At 37.6% G+C, this 18,571-nt stretch overlaps 1 protein-coding gene across 6 annotated transcripts in view; it reads right to left on the bottom strand.

Annotated features, from left to right (window-relative positions):
- Window positions 1–18,571, bottom strand: part of SNTG1 (syntrophin gamma 1) — a 391,921-nt gene that overhangs the window by 8,334 nt on the left and 365,016 nt on the right. For all 6 annotated transcript variants that reach the window (XM_070477087.1, XM_070477085.1, XM_070477089.1 and 3 more), the window contains 2 exons: window positions 16,041–16,133; window positions 12,782–12,892 (listed from right to left, as the gene is read on the bottom strand). In XM_070477087.1, the coding sequence (XP_070333188.1) occupies window positions 12,782–12,892; window positions 16,041–16,133 (204 nt within the window). The remainder of the gene's footprint in view (window positions 1–12,781; window positions 12,893–16,040; window positions 16,134–18,571) is intronic.

Genomic DNA, 18,571 nt, shown 5'->3' with positions numbered 1-18,571 from the left:
CCGTGTTGTGTACTCAGTCCTTGCCTGCATTTCATCCTGAGAGCAATCCTTTTGGGCAGACACTTTTATCCACAATTTATAATCAGAAAATGAAGATTTATAGAGAATAGCTGGTAAGTAGCATTACTGGGATTCAATCCTCAATTTCTGATTTAAGTCTTACTAAACCTTATATTATGTGGGAAGTTCTCTTGGGGCCACTTGATGTCTCTGAGACCATGGAGATTGGGGGCAGGAAGGATTTTGGGGAAAAAGTCTATTTAGAGATGTTTCCAAACTCTGCTCTGTTCCACTAAATAAAAAAGCAATTTTCTTTTTCCTTCTCTTATTGTACAAAAAGTAATACCTTGGCTGCCAGATGTTAAATCCAGTAATTTAGGATTAATATGCTGTATACACTAGTTTATGAAAGACTTTAACAGTGTTTCCCTAGAGGGATGGTCATGAATTTCAATGAATAAAGCAACAACAATGCCTTTAGAAAGCAGACTATTTTGAAGTCTGGGGATTCTCTGACTTCTTGTATTATATCAAATTATAATTTAAAAATAGATACACATAAAAATAATAATGAAATGTTAAAAATAGTAAGCAAATATATATATATATATATATATATTTCTTTTTTTACCTAGGAAATTTTCTTATGGCCAACAATGAGAATATGTTGGTAATCTTTGATGAATTAGCATCTATACTAACATCATAAAAACAGCACGTTAAAAAAAGTACCCAGTAACAATTAAATGAGCTTTTAAATTAATTATCAAATAACTGCAATACTGCTTGTGATTTAAATAGGGAACCACCCCTCTGGTCTACTAGGAAAGTTCTGGGAAGTTTAATAAGGCTTTGAAAAACTGATGGCAAATTTACTAAGCTTTCTGAGTAATGAAGTGAGAATTTATGAATTTCTACTTTCAGAGAAAAAAAAATAACCAGTTTTGGTATTATAACATTGTCTTTGTATAGCCATAAAACAACAAAAGCAACAACAAAGACAAAAAACAAAGTATATTTCCCCAACTCTTGTCCTTTTTAAAGTATTTCTAAGGCTTTTCACAGTGGAAAATTGAAATACTATTTAAAATTTTTAACCTTGTAATATGCGCAGCAACTCAAACAATCATATTCCCCAAACAAACAATATCTCTTGTGAAATAAGCTCTGACTTTAATATATTTGCCTTGTAACCTGGTGTATATTTTAACTATGAGAGTATGTCTTATTTAAAGCTGTCTACTTATCACATATAGCAAGAACTGAGTCCCTTTACTAAATCATTTCATCAGGTTTTTTTTTTAATACAGCTTTTTGATGATATCTTAGACATATAAAACTATGTGTTTACGGTGCATGAGTTGATGTTCTGATAAATATATGCACTGTAAAAAGCACACCACAATCAAACTAATTCATATACCACAACCTCTATAACTACTAGAGTGTATGCTAGGTGTGGTTTACTGACTACCTATCTTTGCCACAAATGTCAAGTATTTCATATCATTACCTACCATCACCACATTACTCATTAGGTCTCTATTAATCTTGTATAACTTGAGCAAACTCTGAGAGACAGTGGAGGACAGGGAAGCCTGGAGGCCTGCAGTCCATGGGGTTGCAAAGAGTCAAACATGACTTACCAACTGAACAATCACCACAAATCTTGCATAAGGGAAACTGATATATTTTCAAGATATAGACTTCAATTAATTTGGAAAAATATCCAGAAGTCGGATTGTTGGATAATGTGGCACCCCTATTTACCTCTTTAGAGGAATCCTCATACTGATTTCTATCAGAGTGGTACCAATTTACATTCCCACCAGAGATTCACAAGGGTTTCCTTTCTTCTTATCTTTGCCTACATTATTATCTTTGTCCTTTTGTTGACAGTTGCCCATATTGGTGTAAGGTGATATCTCACTGTGTTTTTGAATTGTGTTACCCTGAGATTTAGAAATATTGAGCAAATTCTTATGTATTTGATGGTTATTTACATTTCTTTTTTTGAGAAGTGTCTATTAGACCCTAGCTCATTTTAACTGTATTATTTGTATCTTGGTATTGAGTAGTATGAGTTCCTTATATATTTTTGAAATTAACTCATTATTGGATGCATGGTTTGCAAGTAAAATTTTTTCACATTACTTAGAATGCTTTTTAAAAATTTTCTTTGCTATGCAAATCATTTTAATTTAATGTACTACCAGTTGTCTATTTTGGCTTTTGTTGCCTATGCTTTTATATCATATATCATATTTTGAATCATATCCAAAATATTATTGTCAAGACCAGTGTCAAGAAGTTTTTTCCCTATGTTTTCTCCCAGGAGTTTTATAGTATCAGGTATTATGGTGAAGTCTTTAGTTTATTTTTTATTTCTGTGTTATCCATTGTAATGTCTCCTCTTTCATTTCTAAATTTGTTTATATGAGTGTATCTCTTTTATTCTTTAACAGTTTTTGAGTTTTGTTTTTCTTTTCAAAAATACAACTTTGAGATTTAATAAAAGTGGGGTATTGAAGTCTCCTTTTGCTGTTGTTCACTTGGTAAGTGGACATCAGCAGATGGTCAGTACTGAAATCAGATTGATTACATTCTTTGCAGCCAAAGATGGAGAAGTTCTATACAGTCAGCAAAAACAAGACTGGGAGCTGACTGTGGCTCAGATCATGAACTCCTTATTGCCAAATTCAGACTTAAATTGAAGAAAGTAGGGAAAACCACTAGACCATTCAGGTATGATCTAAATCAAATACCTTATAGTCGTACAGTGGAAGTGACAAAAAGATTCAAGGGATTAGATTTGATAGACAGAGTGCCTGAAGAACTATGGACAGAGGTTCATGACATTGTACAGGAGGCAGGGATCAAGACCATTCCCAAGAAAAAGAAATGCAAAAAGGCAAAATGGTTGTCTGAGGAGGGCTTACAAATAGCTGAGAAAAGAAGAGAAGCTAAAGGCAAAGGAGAAAAGGAAAGATATACCCATCTGAATGTACGGTTCCAAAGAATAGAAAGGATAGATAAGAAAGCCTTCCTCGGTGATCAATGTAAAGAAACAGAGGAAAACAATAGAATGGGAAAGACTAGAGATCTCTTTAAGGAATTAGAGATACCAAGGGAACATTTCATGCAAAGATGGGGACAATAAAGGACAGAATGATATGGACCTAACAGAAGCAGAAGATATTAAGAGGCAGCAAGAATACACAAAAGAACTATACAAAAAGATCTTCATCAGCCAGATAACCACGATGGTGTGACCACTTACCTAGAGCCAGACATCCTGGAATGAGAAGTCAAGTGGGCCTCAGGAAGCATCACTACCAACAAAGGTAGTGGAGGTGATGGAATTCCAGTTGAGCTAATCCTAAAAGATTAGATTCAAATCCTAAAAGATGGTGCTGGGAAAATGTTGTACTCAATATGCTAGCAAATTTGGAAAACTTATTAGTGGCCACAGGAGTAGAAAAGGTCAGTTTCATTCTAACACCAAAGAAAGATAATCCCAAAGAATGCTCTCACTGCATAATTGCATTCATCTCACAAGCTAACAAAGTAATGCTCAAAATTCTCCAAGTCAGGCTTCAACAGTATGTGAACCAAGAACCTACAGATGTTCAAGCCGGATTTGGAAAAGGCAGAGGAACCCGAGATCAAATGGTTAACACCTAATGGATCATAGATAAAACAAGAGAATTCCAGAAAAACTTCTACTTTATTGATTATGCCAAAGAATTTGAATGTGTAGATAACAACAAAACTGTGGAAAATTCTTAAAGAGATGGGAATATCAGACCACCTTACCTGCCTCCTGAAAAATCTGTATGCAGGTTAAGAAGCAAGAGTTAGAACCCAGACATGGAACAATGGACTGGTTCCAAATTGGGAAAGGGGTACATTAAAGATGTATATTGTCACCCTGCTTATTTAACTAATATGCAGAGTACAGCATATGAAATGGTGGGCTGGATGAAGCACAAGCTGGAATCAAGATTGCTGGGAGAAATATCAATAACCTCAGATATGCAGATGACCCCACCCTTTATGGCAGAAAGTGAAGAAGAACTAAAGAGCCTCTTGATGAAAGTGAAAAAGGAGAATGAAAAAGCTGGCTTAAAACTCAACATTCAAAAAATGAAGATCATGACATCCGTCCCCATTACTTCATGACAAATAGATGGGGAAACAATGGAACCAAGGAGCAACTTAATTTTCTTGGGCTCCAAAATCACTGCAGATGGTGGCTGCAGCCACGAAATTAAAAGATGCCTGCTCTTGGAAGAAAGGCTATGACCAACCTAGACAGCATATTAAAAAGCAAAGACATTACTTGGCAAACAAAGGTCCATCTAGTCAAAGCTATGGTTTTTCCAGTAGTCATGTATGGATGTGACAGTTGGACTATAAAGAAAGCTGAGTTCTGAAGAGTGGATGCTTTTTAACTGTGATGTTGGAGAAGACTCTGGAGAGTGCCTTGGACTGCAAGGAGATCCAACTATTCAATCCTAAAGGAAATCAGTTGTGACCATTAACTGAAAGGACTGATGCTAAAGCTGAAACTCCAATACTTTGGCCACCTGATGTGAAGAACTGACTAATTGGAAAAGACCCTGATGCTGGGAAAGACTTAAGGGAGGATGAGAAAGGGACGACAAAGGATGGGATGGTTGGATGGCAACACAGACTCAATGGAAGTGAGTTTGAGCAAGCTCTGGGAGTTGGTGATGGGACAGGGAGGCCTGACATGCTGCAGTCCATGGGGTCGCAAAGAGTCAGTCATGACTGAGCGACTGAACTGAACTGACTGAATTGGTAAGTTGTGCCCCAGTCTTTGTGATCTCATGGACTACATCGTGCAGGATTCCCTTCTTGCACTATCTCCAGAAGTTTGCTCAAATTCATGTCCATTGAGTTGGTGATGCCATCTAACCATCTCATTCTCTGATGGCCCTTCTTTTGTCCTCAGTCTTCCCAACATCAGTGCCTTTTCCAATGAGTCAGCTCTTTGTATCAGGTGGCCAAAGTATTGGAGCTTCAGCATCAGTCCTTCCAATGAATGTTCAGGCTTAATTTCCTTTAGGATTGGCTGGTTTGATCTTCTTGCAGTCCAAGGGACTCTCAAGAATCTTCAGCACCATAATTGAATAGCATCAGTTCTCTGGCACTCGGCCTTCTTTATGGTCCAACTTTCACATCCTACTGGAAAAAACATAGCTTTAACTAGATGGACCTTTGTCAGCAAAGTAATGTCTTTGAAGTCTCTTACTATGATTGCATTTCTGTCAATTATTCTCTTCAGATATGTCAATATTTTTATATATTAGGTGCTCTGATGTTAGTACTGATAATTGTTATAACTTTTTGTTGAATTGACCCTTTTTTCATTATATAACTTTCTCTATATTTTGAACAGTATTTTAAAGTCTATTTTGTCTTATTCAAGCAGAGTATCTGACATAAGGTAAGAGAAAAATGAAGTGAAATCATACAGAATATATTCTCTGACTAACTGTATCATACTAGTAATCAATTCTAGAAATATAACAAGAAAACCTCCAGATACATAGAACATAAACATCACACTTCTTAAAAGAAAATCATCTATTAAAGAGGAAGCCTTGAGGGAAATGAAAAATACACTGAGTTGAATAAAAGTAGAAATACAACATATCAACATTTGTAGAATGCAATCCTAAGAAGGAAATTCTGGAATTAAATTTTTATATTAGCAACAAAAAAGTTTTGAGTCAACAATTTAAAAATTCCACCTTGTGAAATCAGAAAAAGAAAAGCAATATAAAACCAAAGCAACCAAAGAGAAGTAAATAATAAAGGTGAGAGCAGAGTTCATCAAGTATTACAGAGCTCAACTGAGGAAATAAAGGAGAACTGTTAGTTCTTTGAATAGTCTCTAACAAGACTGACAGATAAATAGAAAGAAGGCACCAATTATTAACATCAGAGATGAATTAGGGATGCTATTACAGGACCTGCAGACTTCAAAGTGACAATAAGGAAATACTATGAAAAAGTCTATAAACATTAATTTGACAGCTTAAATAAAATTGATGAAGACCTTGGCAAGTAAAAATTACCACAAATCATCTGATAGGAATAGATAATTTGAATAGTTATCTACTAAGCAAGTTGAATTCATAGTTTAAAAAAATCCTCAAAATAAAATCTCCTGACTGATGTGGTTCTACCAGAGAACTTGACTAAACTTTTAGGGAAGAATCAACAACAATGGTATACAATATCTTCCAGAAAATAAAAAAAGAGGAGGAACATTTTCAACTCATTTTATAAAGACAGCTTGTTCCAATACCAAAAGTAGGCAAAGACAGTACCAAACCAACCAGTCAACCAAACAAAAAACAACAAAAAAGCCCCTACAGACCAGTAACTCTCGAAGATGTAAAAGCAAAAATACTTAAAATTTTGACAAATAAAATTCAGCCACATATGTAAGAAATTCCACATCATTATTAAGTAGGGTTTATTCCAGTTGTAAGACAGGGTAAGTATCTGAAAATCCATTAATATATTCTGTTGCATTAAGAAGCCAAACAAGAAAACTGACATTGTCATATTAATTGATACTCACTCATAATAAAACCTTTAGAAAAATATGGGACCTAGCTCAACCTGAGAAAACAATTTTATTAGACCACTGCCTCAACTGGTAAAGAATCTGCCTGCGATGCGGGAGACCTGAGTTCGACCCCTGGGTTGGGAAGATGCCCTGGAGAAGGGAAAGACTACCCACTCCAGTATTGTGGCCTGGAGAATTCCATGGACTATACAGTCCATGGGGTCGCAAAGAGTCGGACACAACTGAGTGACTTTCACTCACTCACTTGGTGAAAAGCTAAATGATTTTCCCTAAAATAAGGAACAAATGAAGAATGTCCACACTCTTTACTGGTATTCAATACATCATTTAAAATTGTAGGCAAGAAAAAGATAGCAATGCTATGTGAATCTGAAAAAAGAAACATCTTTCCTTATTTCCATATGTCTTAGTAATCTATGTAAATAAACTGGAAGAATTTTAAAAAGCATAAATAGAAACAAAAGAGCTAGAACTAATAATTAGTATATATATGTGTGTGTGTGTGTGTGTGTGTGTATATATACAGGTTTCAGGATGCAATGTAAATATATAAATGTTAATTATATTGCTACATATTAGCATTAATATTTGGAAAATGAAAAATTTTAAGATGTTTATATTCCCTCAAAAAAAAAAGAATAAATAGTTTATCTAAGTTTAACAAAATATGCATAGGATCTATATAATGAAAACTACATAACACTGAAGATATAAATCCAAAGTTCAAAAAAATAGAATAGTCTGTTTTCATTGCATTAAGAAAGCAGCATAGTAAAGATGTTAATTCTCCTGAAATTGATATTTGTCATGCCCTCCCTCCAGAAGTGCCGCTGAGATTATGCATGGATATAAAGAGGATAATTCTGAAACACCTGTGGAAACTCAACGAAACGAGAACAACTAAAGCAGTTCTGAAAGATAACCATAAAGTGCACAGAACCATCCATTTCAAGGATCGTCACTTAGCTACTTTGTCGAAGAATGGACGATACTAGCGAAGTAACAGATGCAAAAATGAACCAAGCAGTAGTGCCACAGAGGTAGGACCAGGTGATTTTCCGATGAAGCTGCTAAAATAATTCAACAGAGGAAGAGTGGTCTTTACAACAAATGGTGCTGTTGTAATCAGATAACCACAGGCAAAACAGAAGGTCAGTCAAACCCCACAACTTATAGGGAAAAAATAGACTCAGATGTATCACATATTTAACTGTTGATGGCAAGCCTATAAAACATGTTGAAAATGGCATAAGAGAAAACCTTTGACCCTTGTGATGTGCTGAAGAATTTTTTTACATGACACTAAAATCATTATTTCTAAGAGAAAGAACTGATAATTTGGTTTCTAAAAATCTGTAAATTTCTCTGCAAGATACACGATACACTGTGAAGAAGATGAAACACAAATTACAAACTGGAAGAAAATATTTGCAAACATTACATCTAACAAATCCTTGTATAAAAATTATTGAATTGGCCAAGAAGTTTGCTTGGGTTTTTTCCAAACTTCTTGGCCAATCCAGTATATAATAACTCATAAAACTCTAAGTAAAACAGATCACAAAATACAATTTGAAAACAGGCGAAAAGCAGGAAGAGATGTTTCACCAAAGGGGACATAATTACTTAGAAAATGGTCACATAAGAAGTTGTTCATCACTGCTAGTCATTCAGTTCAGTTCAGTTGCTCAGTCATGTCCGACTCTTTGCAACCTCATGGACTGCAGCACGCCAGGCTTCCCTATCCATCATCAACTCCCAGAGCTTGCTCAAACTCGTCCCCATTGAGTCAGTGATACCACCCAACCATCCCAGCCCCTTCTCCTCCTGCCTTCAATCTTTCCCAGCATCAGTCTTTTCCCATGAGTCAATTCTTTGTACCAGGTGGCCAAAGTATTGAAGTTCAACTTCAACATTAGTCCTTCCAATGAATATTCAGGGTTGATTTCTTTTGTGATTGACTTATTTGATCTCCTTGAAGTCCAAGTGACTCTCAAGAGTCTTCTCCAACATCACAGTTAGAAAGCATCAATTCTTCAGCATCCAGCTTTATAGGCCAATTCTCACATCCATACATGACTACTGGAAAGACCATAGCTTTGACTAGACGGACCTTTGTCAGCAAAGCAATGTCTCTGCTTTTTAATATGCTGTCTAGGTTGGTCATAGCATTTCTTCCAAGGAGCAAGTGTCTTTTAATTTCATGGCTGCAGTCACCATGTGCAGTGATTTTGGAAACCTGCCCCCCTCCAAAAAAAAATCAGTGCTAGTCATTAGGGAATAAAAATTAAAACTATGCTGCTGCTGCTGCTAAGTCGCCTCAGTAGTGTCCGACTCCGTGAGACCCCATAGACAGCAGCCCACCAGGCTCTCCCATCCCTGGGATTCTCCAGGCAAGAATACTATGATAAGAACTCCTGAAAAGAAGGGTAGTGACCATTCCAAATGCTGGGGAGGCTGTAGGGATACTGAGTTTCTGGTATATTGATGGAGGGAATGCAAAATGTCACAGCTACTCTGCACAGTGATTTGGCGTTTTCTTTAAAACTAAATGAACATTTTCCATATGACTGAGCAACTGCCCTCCTAGGCATTTATTCCAGAGAAATAAACTCTCACGTCTACACAGTGAATAAATAACGGACCAGGAAATATTAAATTAAATGAAATAGAGACAGCTATGACTCGTCTGTTCCCAGGGAAGTATCAGGTTAAGCCTTAGGAATGCTGGATTGTAAGACACATTCCTCACACTTACACATTCTTGATCTAGTGGAGAAGGCACAGTGGTGAATAATGAACACACGGGGTGGATGCCAGTGTTACAACAGACATAAAGTAAGGGCACATATATCATATAATACGTGGGAGAAGTCTCTGTCCCTGACTTGGGGTTCCTCTTACCCCATCACAATTTTAAAAATTAATATAAATTAATTGCCCAAGGAATTTGATAAATGACACAAACTTGGATTATGGTTGTACATTTGAATTTCTTAAATGTGGACGGGATAGTTTACATATATAAGTAATCACCTTTACTAACTGATTTTCTAATAATAACAACTGCTGTTTTTTAATACTTTCTCTATGTTTATGCTGCATTCTTTTAAGATGAAATCATTCCCGAGTGATTTATTGTCTTCCATATGCCAGGTACCATGGGTATTTATTCCTTACACTTTTCCTGCAAGGCAGCAGTCACAATTTGGTGAATTGCCCAGGTCATGTAGCTGGGAAATGGTAAAGAAGAGAGTTTTACTCAAGTTATTGTTCAGTCACTAAGTCGTGTCCAACTCTTTGTGACCCCATGGACTGCAGCACACCAGGCTTCCCTGCCCTTCACCATCTCCCAGAGTTTGCTCAACCTGATGTCCATTGAGTCAGTGATGCCATCCAATCATCTCATCCTCTGTCGCCCCTTTCTTCTCCTGCCTTCAATCTTTCCCAGCATAAGAGTCTTTTCCAATGAGTCGACTCTTTGCATCAGGTACTTAAAGTTACTTGATCTTAATTTTCTTTCCACTGTATTGTGTTGCCTATTCCCTCATTTAGAAAAAGTGAGGAAATGCTGAATTCTCAAGTAACATCAGTTTATAAGTTCTGTGACGTGATACGCGCTGGCATTCTTCACGCTTTCCTCCTGTGAAGGAGCTTCTGATTACTGCTCACAAGTTACCGTGATAAAGGTTACAAAATAGCAACTGTACTAGTTTTAATAGTATATGAACTCTGTGGTATTGGCAGAAGCAATGCACACCAGAATGGCTAAATTATTCTATAGAGCTGGTCACAGTTCTAATTGGCTGGTTTTAAAACAGTGTCCATGATTAATTTGGTATTTTCAGTATCATCCATGGAGGTCTTTTTCTTCCTCATTTTATAGAAGGAGGTGGTGACTTTGAAGAAGTCTGGCAATTCACCAATGGTCAGAATGTCTCATTGGCTTTGAAACTTCTCTTTTTACTACTCAAAAATTACTGCCTCTAAATTTAAGGAGGAGTACCTGGTGGCTCAGACGGCAAAGAATCTGCCTGCAATGCAAGACACCCGGCTTTGATCCCTGGGTTGGGAAGAACCCCTGGAGGAGGGCATGGCAACCCACTCCAGTGTTCTTGCCTGGGGAATCCTATGGACAGAGGAGCCTGGTGGGTTATAGTCAGTGGACTCGCAAAGAGTCGGACATAACACTACTAAGTTCAAGGAAAAACATTCCATAAATAGCTTCTGAAACTATTTCTTACTAAATGAATTTATGAAGTATTATCTAAAACATGCTAACCATAAAAAGTAGCATTTCGAAGCTGGCAGACTAATAAATAGAATAGTTAAGGAAGCAGTAGGTATGTGAGCTACATTAATGAAGTCTAAATACAGTAGTTAGTAGTCATTTCACTGCCTTTATCTTTTTTGCTTCATGCTGTGGACTCAGGATTGGTTAGCACATTAAAAATATCAGAAGAGAAGGAGTTTATCAAATCAAACATATTAACTAGTGGCTGACATTCCACATCTGTCGGAAGAACACAGAACTGACAGCACTGACAGCACTCATCGTGTTAAGATGGGTCATGAGTGTCAACGTGGAAAATCCGCCAAAAGCTAAAGGTAGATCCTTTTGGAGAGTAGAGATTCGTTCTCATCGTGACACCCAGAAGCGATTGGAAGAGCAGTGTATGTGATGACATAGAGCAATGGTCCACCCACGGCAGCCGGGGGGACGGGATGGGGGTGCCCTCAGACAGGTCTGCATTTAGGACCCGGGCGAGGCGGGGTGAGGACATGGGAGTCAGGCGGGAGAGGGTGAGGGTACCCAGGTCTCCGTCCACAGTGACTGGAGACAGATGTGGGAAACAGCGGGACAGAAGCTGGCAGAGAGGAGTCGCTCCACAGCCCCCTCAGAGCCCAGGAGCAGGTGCTGAGAGGAGTCTAGGGACAATCACAGGGCCGGGGTGGGCGCTCTGACAGGGTCAGAGACAAGCAGACGGAGGGAGGAGTCCAGACAAAAGCAGGAGCAGCCTCGAGAAGGAAGCTGTCTTGTTAAAAGGAGCGCGAGAGCCTCTGGTCTGCACAGAGCAGGGCTGCAGGAGCCCGGACGGGAGTCAGGAAGGGTCTGTCCTTTGAAGGTTCTGAATGTCAGCCAAACCTCCCCCGGACTTAATAAGTACTGGGATGTAACTGAATTATGGTGATTTTAAGTCAGGGTTGAAAATTTATATCTGAGTTTTCATTTCCATAGAATTCATTTTTCACTTAGGTATTCATTACTTATTCTCTTTTCCCCACTGAAATAATATATTTATAACTCATTCTAACCCAAAGACTGTTGGGGTGAATTTCACGGTAGGGCAAAGGAAGTCCTTCAGATTTTGAATATCTACAAATACATAATCATAAACATAAAAGTAGTGAATCTTTCTGATATATTTCAGAATACTGAAAGTCTACAGGGAGCAAAGCAAAAAATCATTCATTTATTCATTTTATTTAACAGAATAACATACAGAAAACATGAATTGATTTAAAAAATATTTTTTAGGAATTGATATTCATATCCAAAGTTTTCCCAGGTGGCGCTAGTAGCAAAGAACCCACCTGTCAATGCAGGAGATTTAAGGGGAGTGGATTCGATCCCTGAGTTGGAAAGCTCCCCTGAAGGAGGGAATGGCAACCCACTCCAGTATTCTTGCCTGGAGAATCCCATGGACAGGAGCCTGGCAGGCTACAGTCCATGAGATCACATAGAGGACATGACTGACTGAATGAGTACACACATACACTCATTCATATTCAAAGAGGGGATAAACAGTGATAGAATCAGAATATCTTTTATAAATTATTATTTAGCATGTGAAACCACCAAGAAAATGTTTCAGTTCCCAGAATATGATTTTAGTGTGACAGAAATACAGTTCACAAAAATTAAAACTAAGAAATGAAATGTTGTGTGTAATTTATTCTCAAGTACGTGTTTCAGTGAAAATTTGTCATTAAAATTTTAAAGCGAATCTATTTCTTTGGTCATGAGAGCTACTCCAAGGTAAACAAAAAACATGTGTTTTTGCACTTGCGGATCTCCTAAATTTTCTCCCCTCTGTCTCTTAATGGCATGAATGCAGTTGGAGGTGTTTTGTGTGATGAATTTGGGTTTACCTTTGCTTCAATCTGTTTAGTATCTGGATTCTGAAACAAAAATTTGATTTTGCTCTTGCCGTCATCTGAGGAACCTTTCAGCTGAGAAAACTTATACCTCCAAAGTACCACCTAATGAGAAAAGAAAAAAAAAAAACATAGGTGAGTCAGTGCAGCTCATCTCTGTATTCAAATGGAGAGATTGCTCTTTTAACTGGCAAAAGTAATCATACTGAGTTAGTCCTATATATCCCAGCATTAAAAAGTAAACTAAAATATGCTTATCAAAGGCTACAATTTAGTAATCAGTATATCCTTTAATTTCCCAAAGCAACATTGGTTTCCATGAAATAATCATTTAAATATATATGTGAATAAATTAATTTGAATATCTCATTTTACATAACCATGAAATAAAAGCCATGCCAGGGAATCGGCAAAAACACCTATCATCCATTTCTTTTTTTCCATAGTAGCGACAAGGTGATTTTCAACTGATTACAGAACTTCCTCTTGCAGCACAAGCTAACAACCAGACCCACATCTTTGTCAATATGAAAGAACACCCGAGTGAGTGACTACGAGGAGGCATCTTAGCAACATCATTCATCTGCAATGGTGGGAGAGGGGAGAAAGAGGCAGGGGACACTCCCAGACCACCGAAGGCCCCCAGTTCCAGACCTGTCCCGTTTGTGAGACTGCAGGTGTCTTGAGAGGAGGGAGGGTATCGTTTTCTGAGTACCTTGTGTCTCTCAACTGTCAAGGCACAGAGTCGATGCATAAAAAGAGTGTGTAATAAACACAAGAAGAAAGCAGGCCTGGCCGATGCTGCAGGAATTCAAATGAGAAGGACTGCCTGCATTGGCCAGGGTGCACCTTCCAGATTTATTTAGGGGGAGTTGTTGAGGAAGAGGCCTGGGCACAGGACACAATTTAGGTTCCTTTTGATAATGGAGAGCGGAATGCAGGAGAGTCAGAACAAGGTGGACAACAAGCTCTAGGGTGGACCTGAGGTGCTCAGGGGCTCCAAATGCATCCTGAGGAAGCCAGGTGCGTATCTCAGCTGGAGTCAACAGAACAGAAACTCACCAGCATTGGGCCAGGGGTCTAAGACTGAATGAAACATCCTGATGAAACATTTTAATTTATTTCCCCTCACATGGACTCTACACTATTATCCCTATATAATGTTTGTATGTATCAGTATTTCCATCAAATAAATGGAAAATTCATAGAGGTTTAAACAGATGATCACTTTGACAGTTTATTTGGACTCTCTTAAAAGAAAAGGGAAAAAAAAAAAGCAAACAGAAAAAGTCTTTCTAAAATGTAGACCTTGTGGGTTGTTTTGCAATAGCTTAAAGTCATGGAACTCTTCACTATGACCTGTCCGTCTTGTGTGGCCCTGCATGGCATGGCTCCTAGCTTCTCGGATTTCCACAAATCCCCACATCATGACAAGGGACACTGATTACACAGAGTATTTACTGTAAACATATCCATGTAAATTTTAGAATAATCAAGATACACATGGAAAAAGAGGCTCTTGCATGTTTCCACATGCTGCTGGATGTGGTGTGCTGTTATTCATAACATACTAATCTTACTTTGAGTAAGTTTACATGCTGTCGGTATAATAAAGACTGGCAGAAAATTTTGGTTTTGCTGGTATAAATTTCTTGGATCCTTGGGGGGTTGTTTTTGTGTTGTTTATTGTTGGTTGTCGCTTTTTTTTCTGGCAACGTGATGAAATTCAGCCACATTTATGACTCATATTAGCAATTCTCTGTAGAAATCAGCCCTTTGCCAGTGATTTCTTTGTAGCATATGCACACACCTTTGCCAGCTTAATGGAGAGCAACAGCTCTGGGGAGAACATGAAATGAGTTTACTGAGACGGCTACATCTAAGTCAATATACCTGACAATGTAATAAGCCACCACTCCTTTATTCTCCTCCAGGTTTTCTGAAGGCTGCTCCACTGACAGAGACTAAGCACTTTATTAAATAAGTGCTAAATTAACACATGAGCCCTAAGACATTTGATTTTTGAGGCAGTGCTATTCTTCAATTTGACTAATTTGATTTCTAAGCTTAGCTATGAACTTTATTACTACAAGTCAATCATTTTCCTTTTTTTTCCTGCTCAAGTATGATTTAAAAATCCTGCAATTCAAAGAAATCTTTATTCCTAGAAATTGATTCTAATGTAAAGGTGTTCAGTAAATCAGCAACATATAACAAGTTACCTTGGGATGAGTGGTCTTTCTGTGCTGAATTGAACTGATTTAGTTACATGCTTCCAGGCTTCCTTGAACTCCCTTTGCTGAGAGCCAGTGAGCCTCCATCCTGTAATTCTAACATACTACCTGTGCTGTGTGCTTAGTCACTCAGTCCTGTCCGACTCTGCGTTCCCATAGACTGTAGTCACCACGCTCCTCTGTCTAAGTGATTTCTCCAGGCAAGAATACTGGAGTCGGTTGCCACGCCCTCCTCCAGGGGATCTTCCCAACCCAGGGATCGAATCCAGGTCTCCCGCATTGCAGGTGGATTCTTTACCATCTGAGCCACCAGGGAAGCCCACACTACCTATAAAACTAAAAAAAAAAAATGTTTCCCTATTTTTGATATTGGAGATGTGGACACAGAAAACTAGTAAAAGAATAGTTTGTTTAAAAAAATTACTCTGGAAGAAGAAAATTTCCCTTCACTGTGAGACAGTGAGATTATATGTATGTGTTCTGCTTAGTTGCTCAGTTGTGTCTGACTCTTTGTGACTGTATTGTCTGTAGCCTGTCAGGCTCCTCTATCCATGGGAATTCTCCGGACAAGAATACTGGAGTGGGTTTCCATGCCCTCCTCCTCTCCCATATTGCAGGTGGATTCTTTACCATCTGAGCCTCCCAGGGAAGCCCATCTATATGTAATACATAGATGTACATGTATATATGGGACTTCCCTGATAGCTCAGACAGTAAAGAATCTGCCTGCAACGCAGGAGACTCAGGTTCAGTCCCTGTGTTGGGAAGATACTCTGCAGAAGGGAATGGCTACCGACTCCAGTACATACACTTCGTATAGTTGTGAGGTTTTGTGGCAAAACATTTGTTTTATTAAAATTCAAACTTTTTTCTATAAGCAGATTGAGGCATAATTTATCTCCTATGAATAAAGTTTGACACCTGATCACCAGGCAGCCTGCTGACAGTAGTTGGAAGCGGTTTCAGTTGTCCTCAGCGCATGACGCCTGCCTCATGCTCAAGCTGACAGGGTAGCCTACCTTGGTCGCAGCGTCGAAGCAGATGAAGCCGGTGCTGAAGTCAATCGTGAGCCCCATCAGGTGACCCTCCAGCACGCATGCGTATGTCTTGCACTGGACAGAACAGAGAACTGTTACTTTCATGGGACTGACCCAACATTAGGGTGAAGAGCCCACATTTGTCAGACTGTGACATACCGCCTGTGACAAGTTCCTGATATGATTAATAACACAACAGCTGACTTTATTTGAGCAACAGCTGCAGAAGAAAGCTGGTCTGACTGACATCCTGATGTTAACGGAGCATGAGCTGAGTGGTTGTGGATCTGTCTGGGGGATGCAGGGTTTAGTTTCCCATCCTACCCCAGGTGACCTTGTCTTGACCTTGTGCCACTTTGATGCCCTTCACTCTCTTGGCAATAAAACTGTACACATATTTTTGGGTGAAGGTAAGATGATATTAAATTGTTATATTCTGTAGCTAAATATCACTGCATTTTTATTAAACTGAAAGTGAGTTAAAGTATTAAATTCTTGTCATTTTATCAATATTATTAGAGAGAGCTCTAATATATTTACAAACATATTTACTAACCAGGTCAAGAACACCACGACCTTAAGAGTCTCTGTATGTTCATTGACTGGCACAAGTTATGTCCTAAAGATATTTACCCTTGCCTATTATTTGTGTAAACTTATTGATTCTTCTAAATCAATAATTAACGATTGTTCACACTGAGATCAGACTAAATTATAATTTTACTTATATGAATATTTTGGGAAGACTAGTAAAATATAGATACTGAGATACAAAGAATAACAGATAAGAAATACAAACTTGGGGATTATATGAAATGATGCATATTTATGTTATAGGCCAGTTTTACTTGCACTTAATTGCAAACTGGGATGGGATATTCAAATCATGAAAAATACTTGTAATCAACAAACAAAGGGGAAAGAGAGAGAGAGGAAGAAAGAGAGAAACGTCTATCAATCCTTATATCCTATTTGTGTTTATAATACTGGGTATGAAAGTATCGATACATTAAGTGAGCCTCATTCTGACTATTTTTTTGTTGAGTTCTTAAGTTGTGTCCGACTCTTTCGTAATGCCATGGACTGTAGCACACCAGGCTCCTCTGTCCAACTGTAACAATGGTCAAATGTATCAAGTTGCCTCCACCAGACAGGTATATTCATGTGCTTAAGCCAAGTTTACATAGGAAAGTTATGACCATGTCAGATTATTCATTTGGAGTACAGTTTTTCAAAAAAGCAGATTAAAAAGCAAACTTAATGGGCCTTGTAAGTTGATTTTGGGGCTTCCTGGGTGTCTCAGTGGTAAAGAATCCACTTGCAATGCCGGAGATGCAGAAGACATGGGTTGGAGGTTGAATTTCTGGATGGGGAAGATCCCCTGGAGGAGGAAATGGCAACACATTCTGGTTTTCTTGCCTGGAGAATCCCATGGACAGAGGAGCCTGGTGGGCTACAGTCCATAGGGTTAGAAAGAGTCAGACATGACTCAACACATGTGCAAGTTGATTTTGGGGTGTGATCTTAGTTAGTACATGAGCACCTTCCATGCTTGCATCCAACCATTGTCACTTTATTAAAACTACTATCAAATTTAAGGAACATCCAAGGTTGCCTGATTTTCTCTAATTTATACATGATTGTTTTCTGTTTTCAAATGACATTATTTAAAAAATACATGCCAAGTGAAAACACCTTCAGTATAGAACATTAAAAGTTATCTAATTAAGAACAAAATTGTGAATTAAATTGCCTTACTTCAATAATAATTATATTAAAACTGATAAGTTGAAACCCCTCAAAGTTTTATTCTATGATTTATAATCTCAACAAACATATATAATGAGTATATACTTGTATGTTTGCATATGGAAATATTTAATTTATTGTTTAATTTCTATGTTTATTTCATAATAAAATTGAATTACAGCTAAAAAAGAGCAAAAATTATCCTTCTTAAGAAAGTTAAATTTGCAGTTAATTTATATAAATATATATAAAACATATATTTATATGTTACAAATATATAATCATATAAATTATATACTATATGAAAGTGAAAAAAGTGAAAGTGTAAGCTGCTCAGTCGTTTTGGACTCTTTGCGATCCCATGGACTGTAGGGTCCTCTGTCCATGGAATTTTCCAGGCAAGAATACAACAGTGGGTTGCCATTCCCTTCTCCAGGGACTATATATTTGTTATATATTATGTATGATCATTATATGCAATATAATTATGATATAATATATATTATTTTATATATATATAATACATATTAATTTGCATGATTTTATATATTATTACATGACATTTGAAGATACATAAAAAATAAAATTATTTTTCATATGCCCTTTGGATGACAGTTAAATGTCTATAGTGGATAAACAACCAATGAAAGTCAAATAAATAACTTCAAGAGAAATCAATTTTTGAATGTTAAACACTTCGCTGAAAGTCTTATTTTAAAAAGACTGTATTAATTCAGATGGAATTAGTGTAAAGTCAACAATAA

Source organism: Odocoileus virginianus, chromosome 15 (genome assembly GCF_023699985.2).
Source record: "Odocoileus virginianus isolate 20LAN1187 ecotype Illinois chromosome 15, Ovbor_1.2, whole genome shotgun sequence".
NCBI lineage: Eukaryota > Metazoa > Chordata > Mammalia > Artiodactyla > Cervidae > Odocoileus > Odocoileus virginianus.
This window is presented reverse-complemented; position numbering and strand designations above follow the sequence as displayed.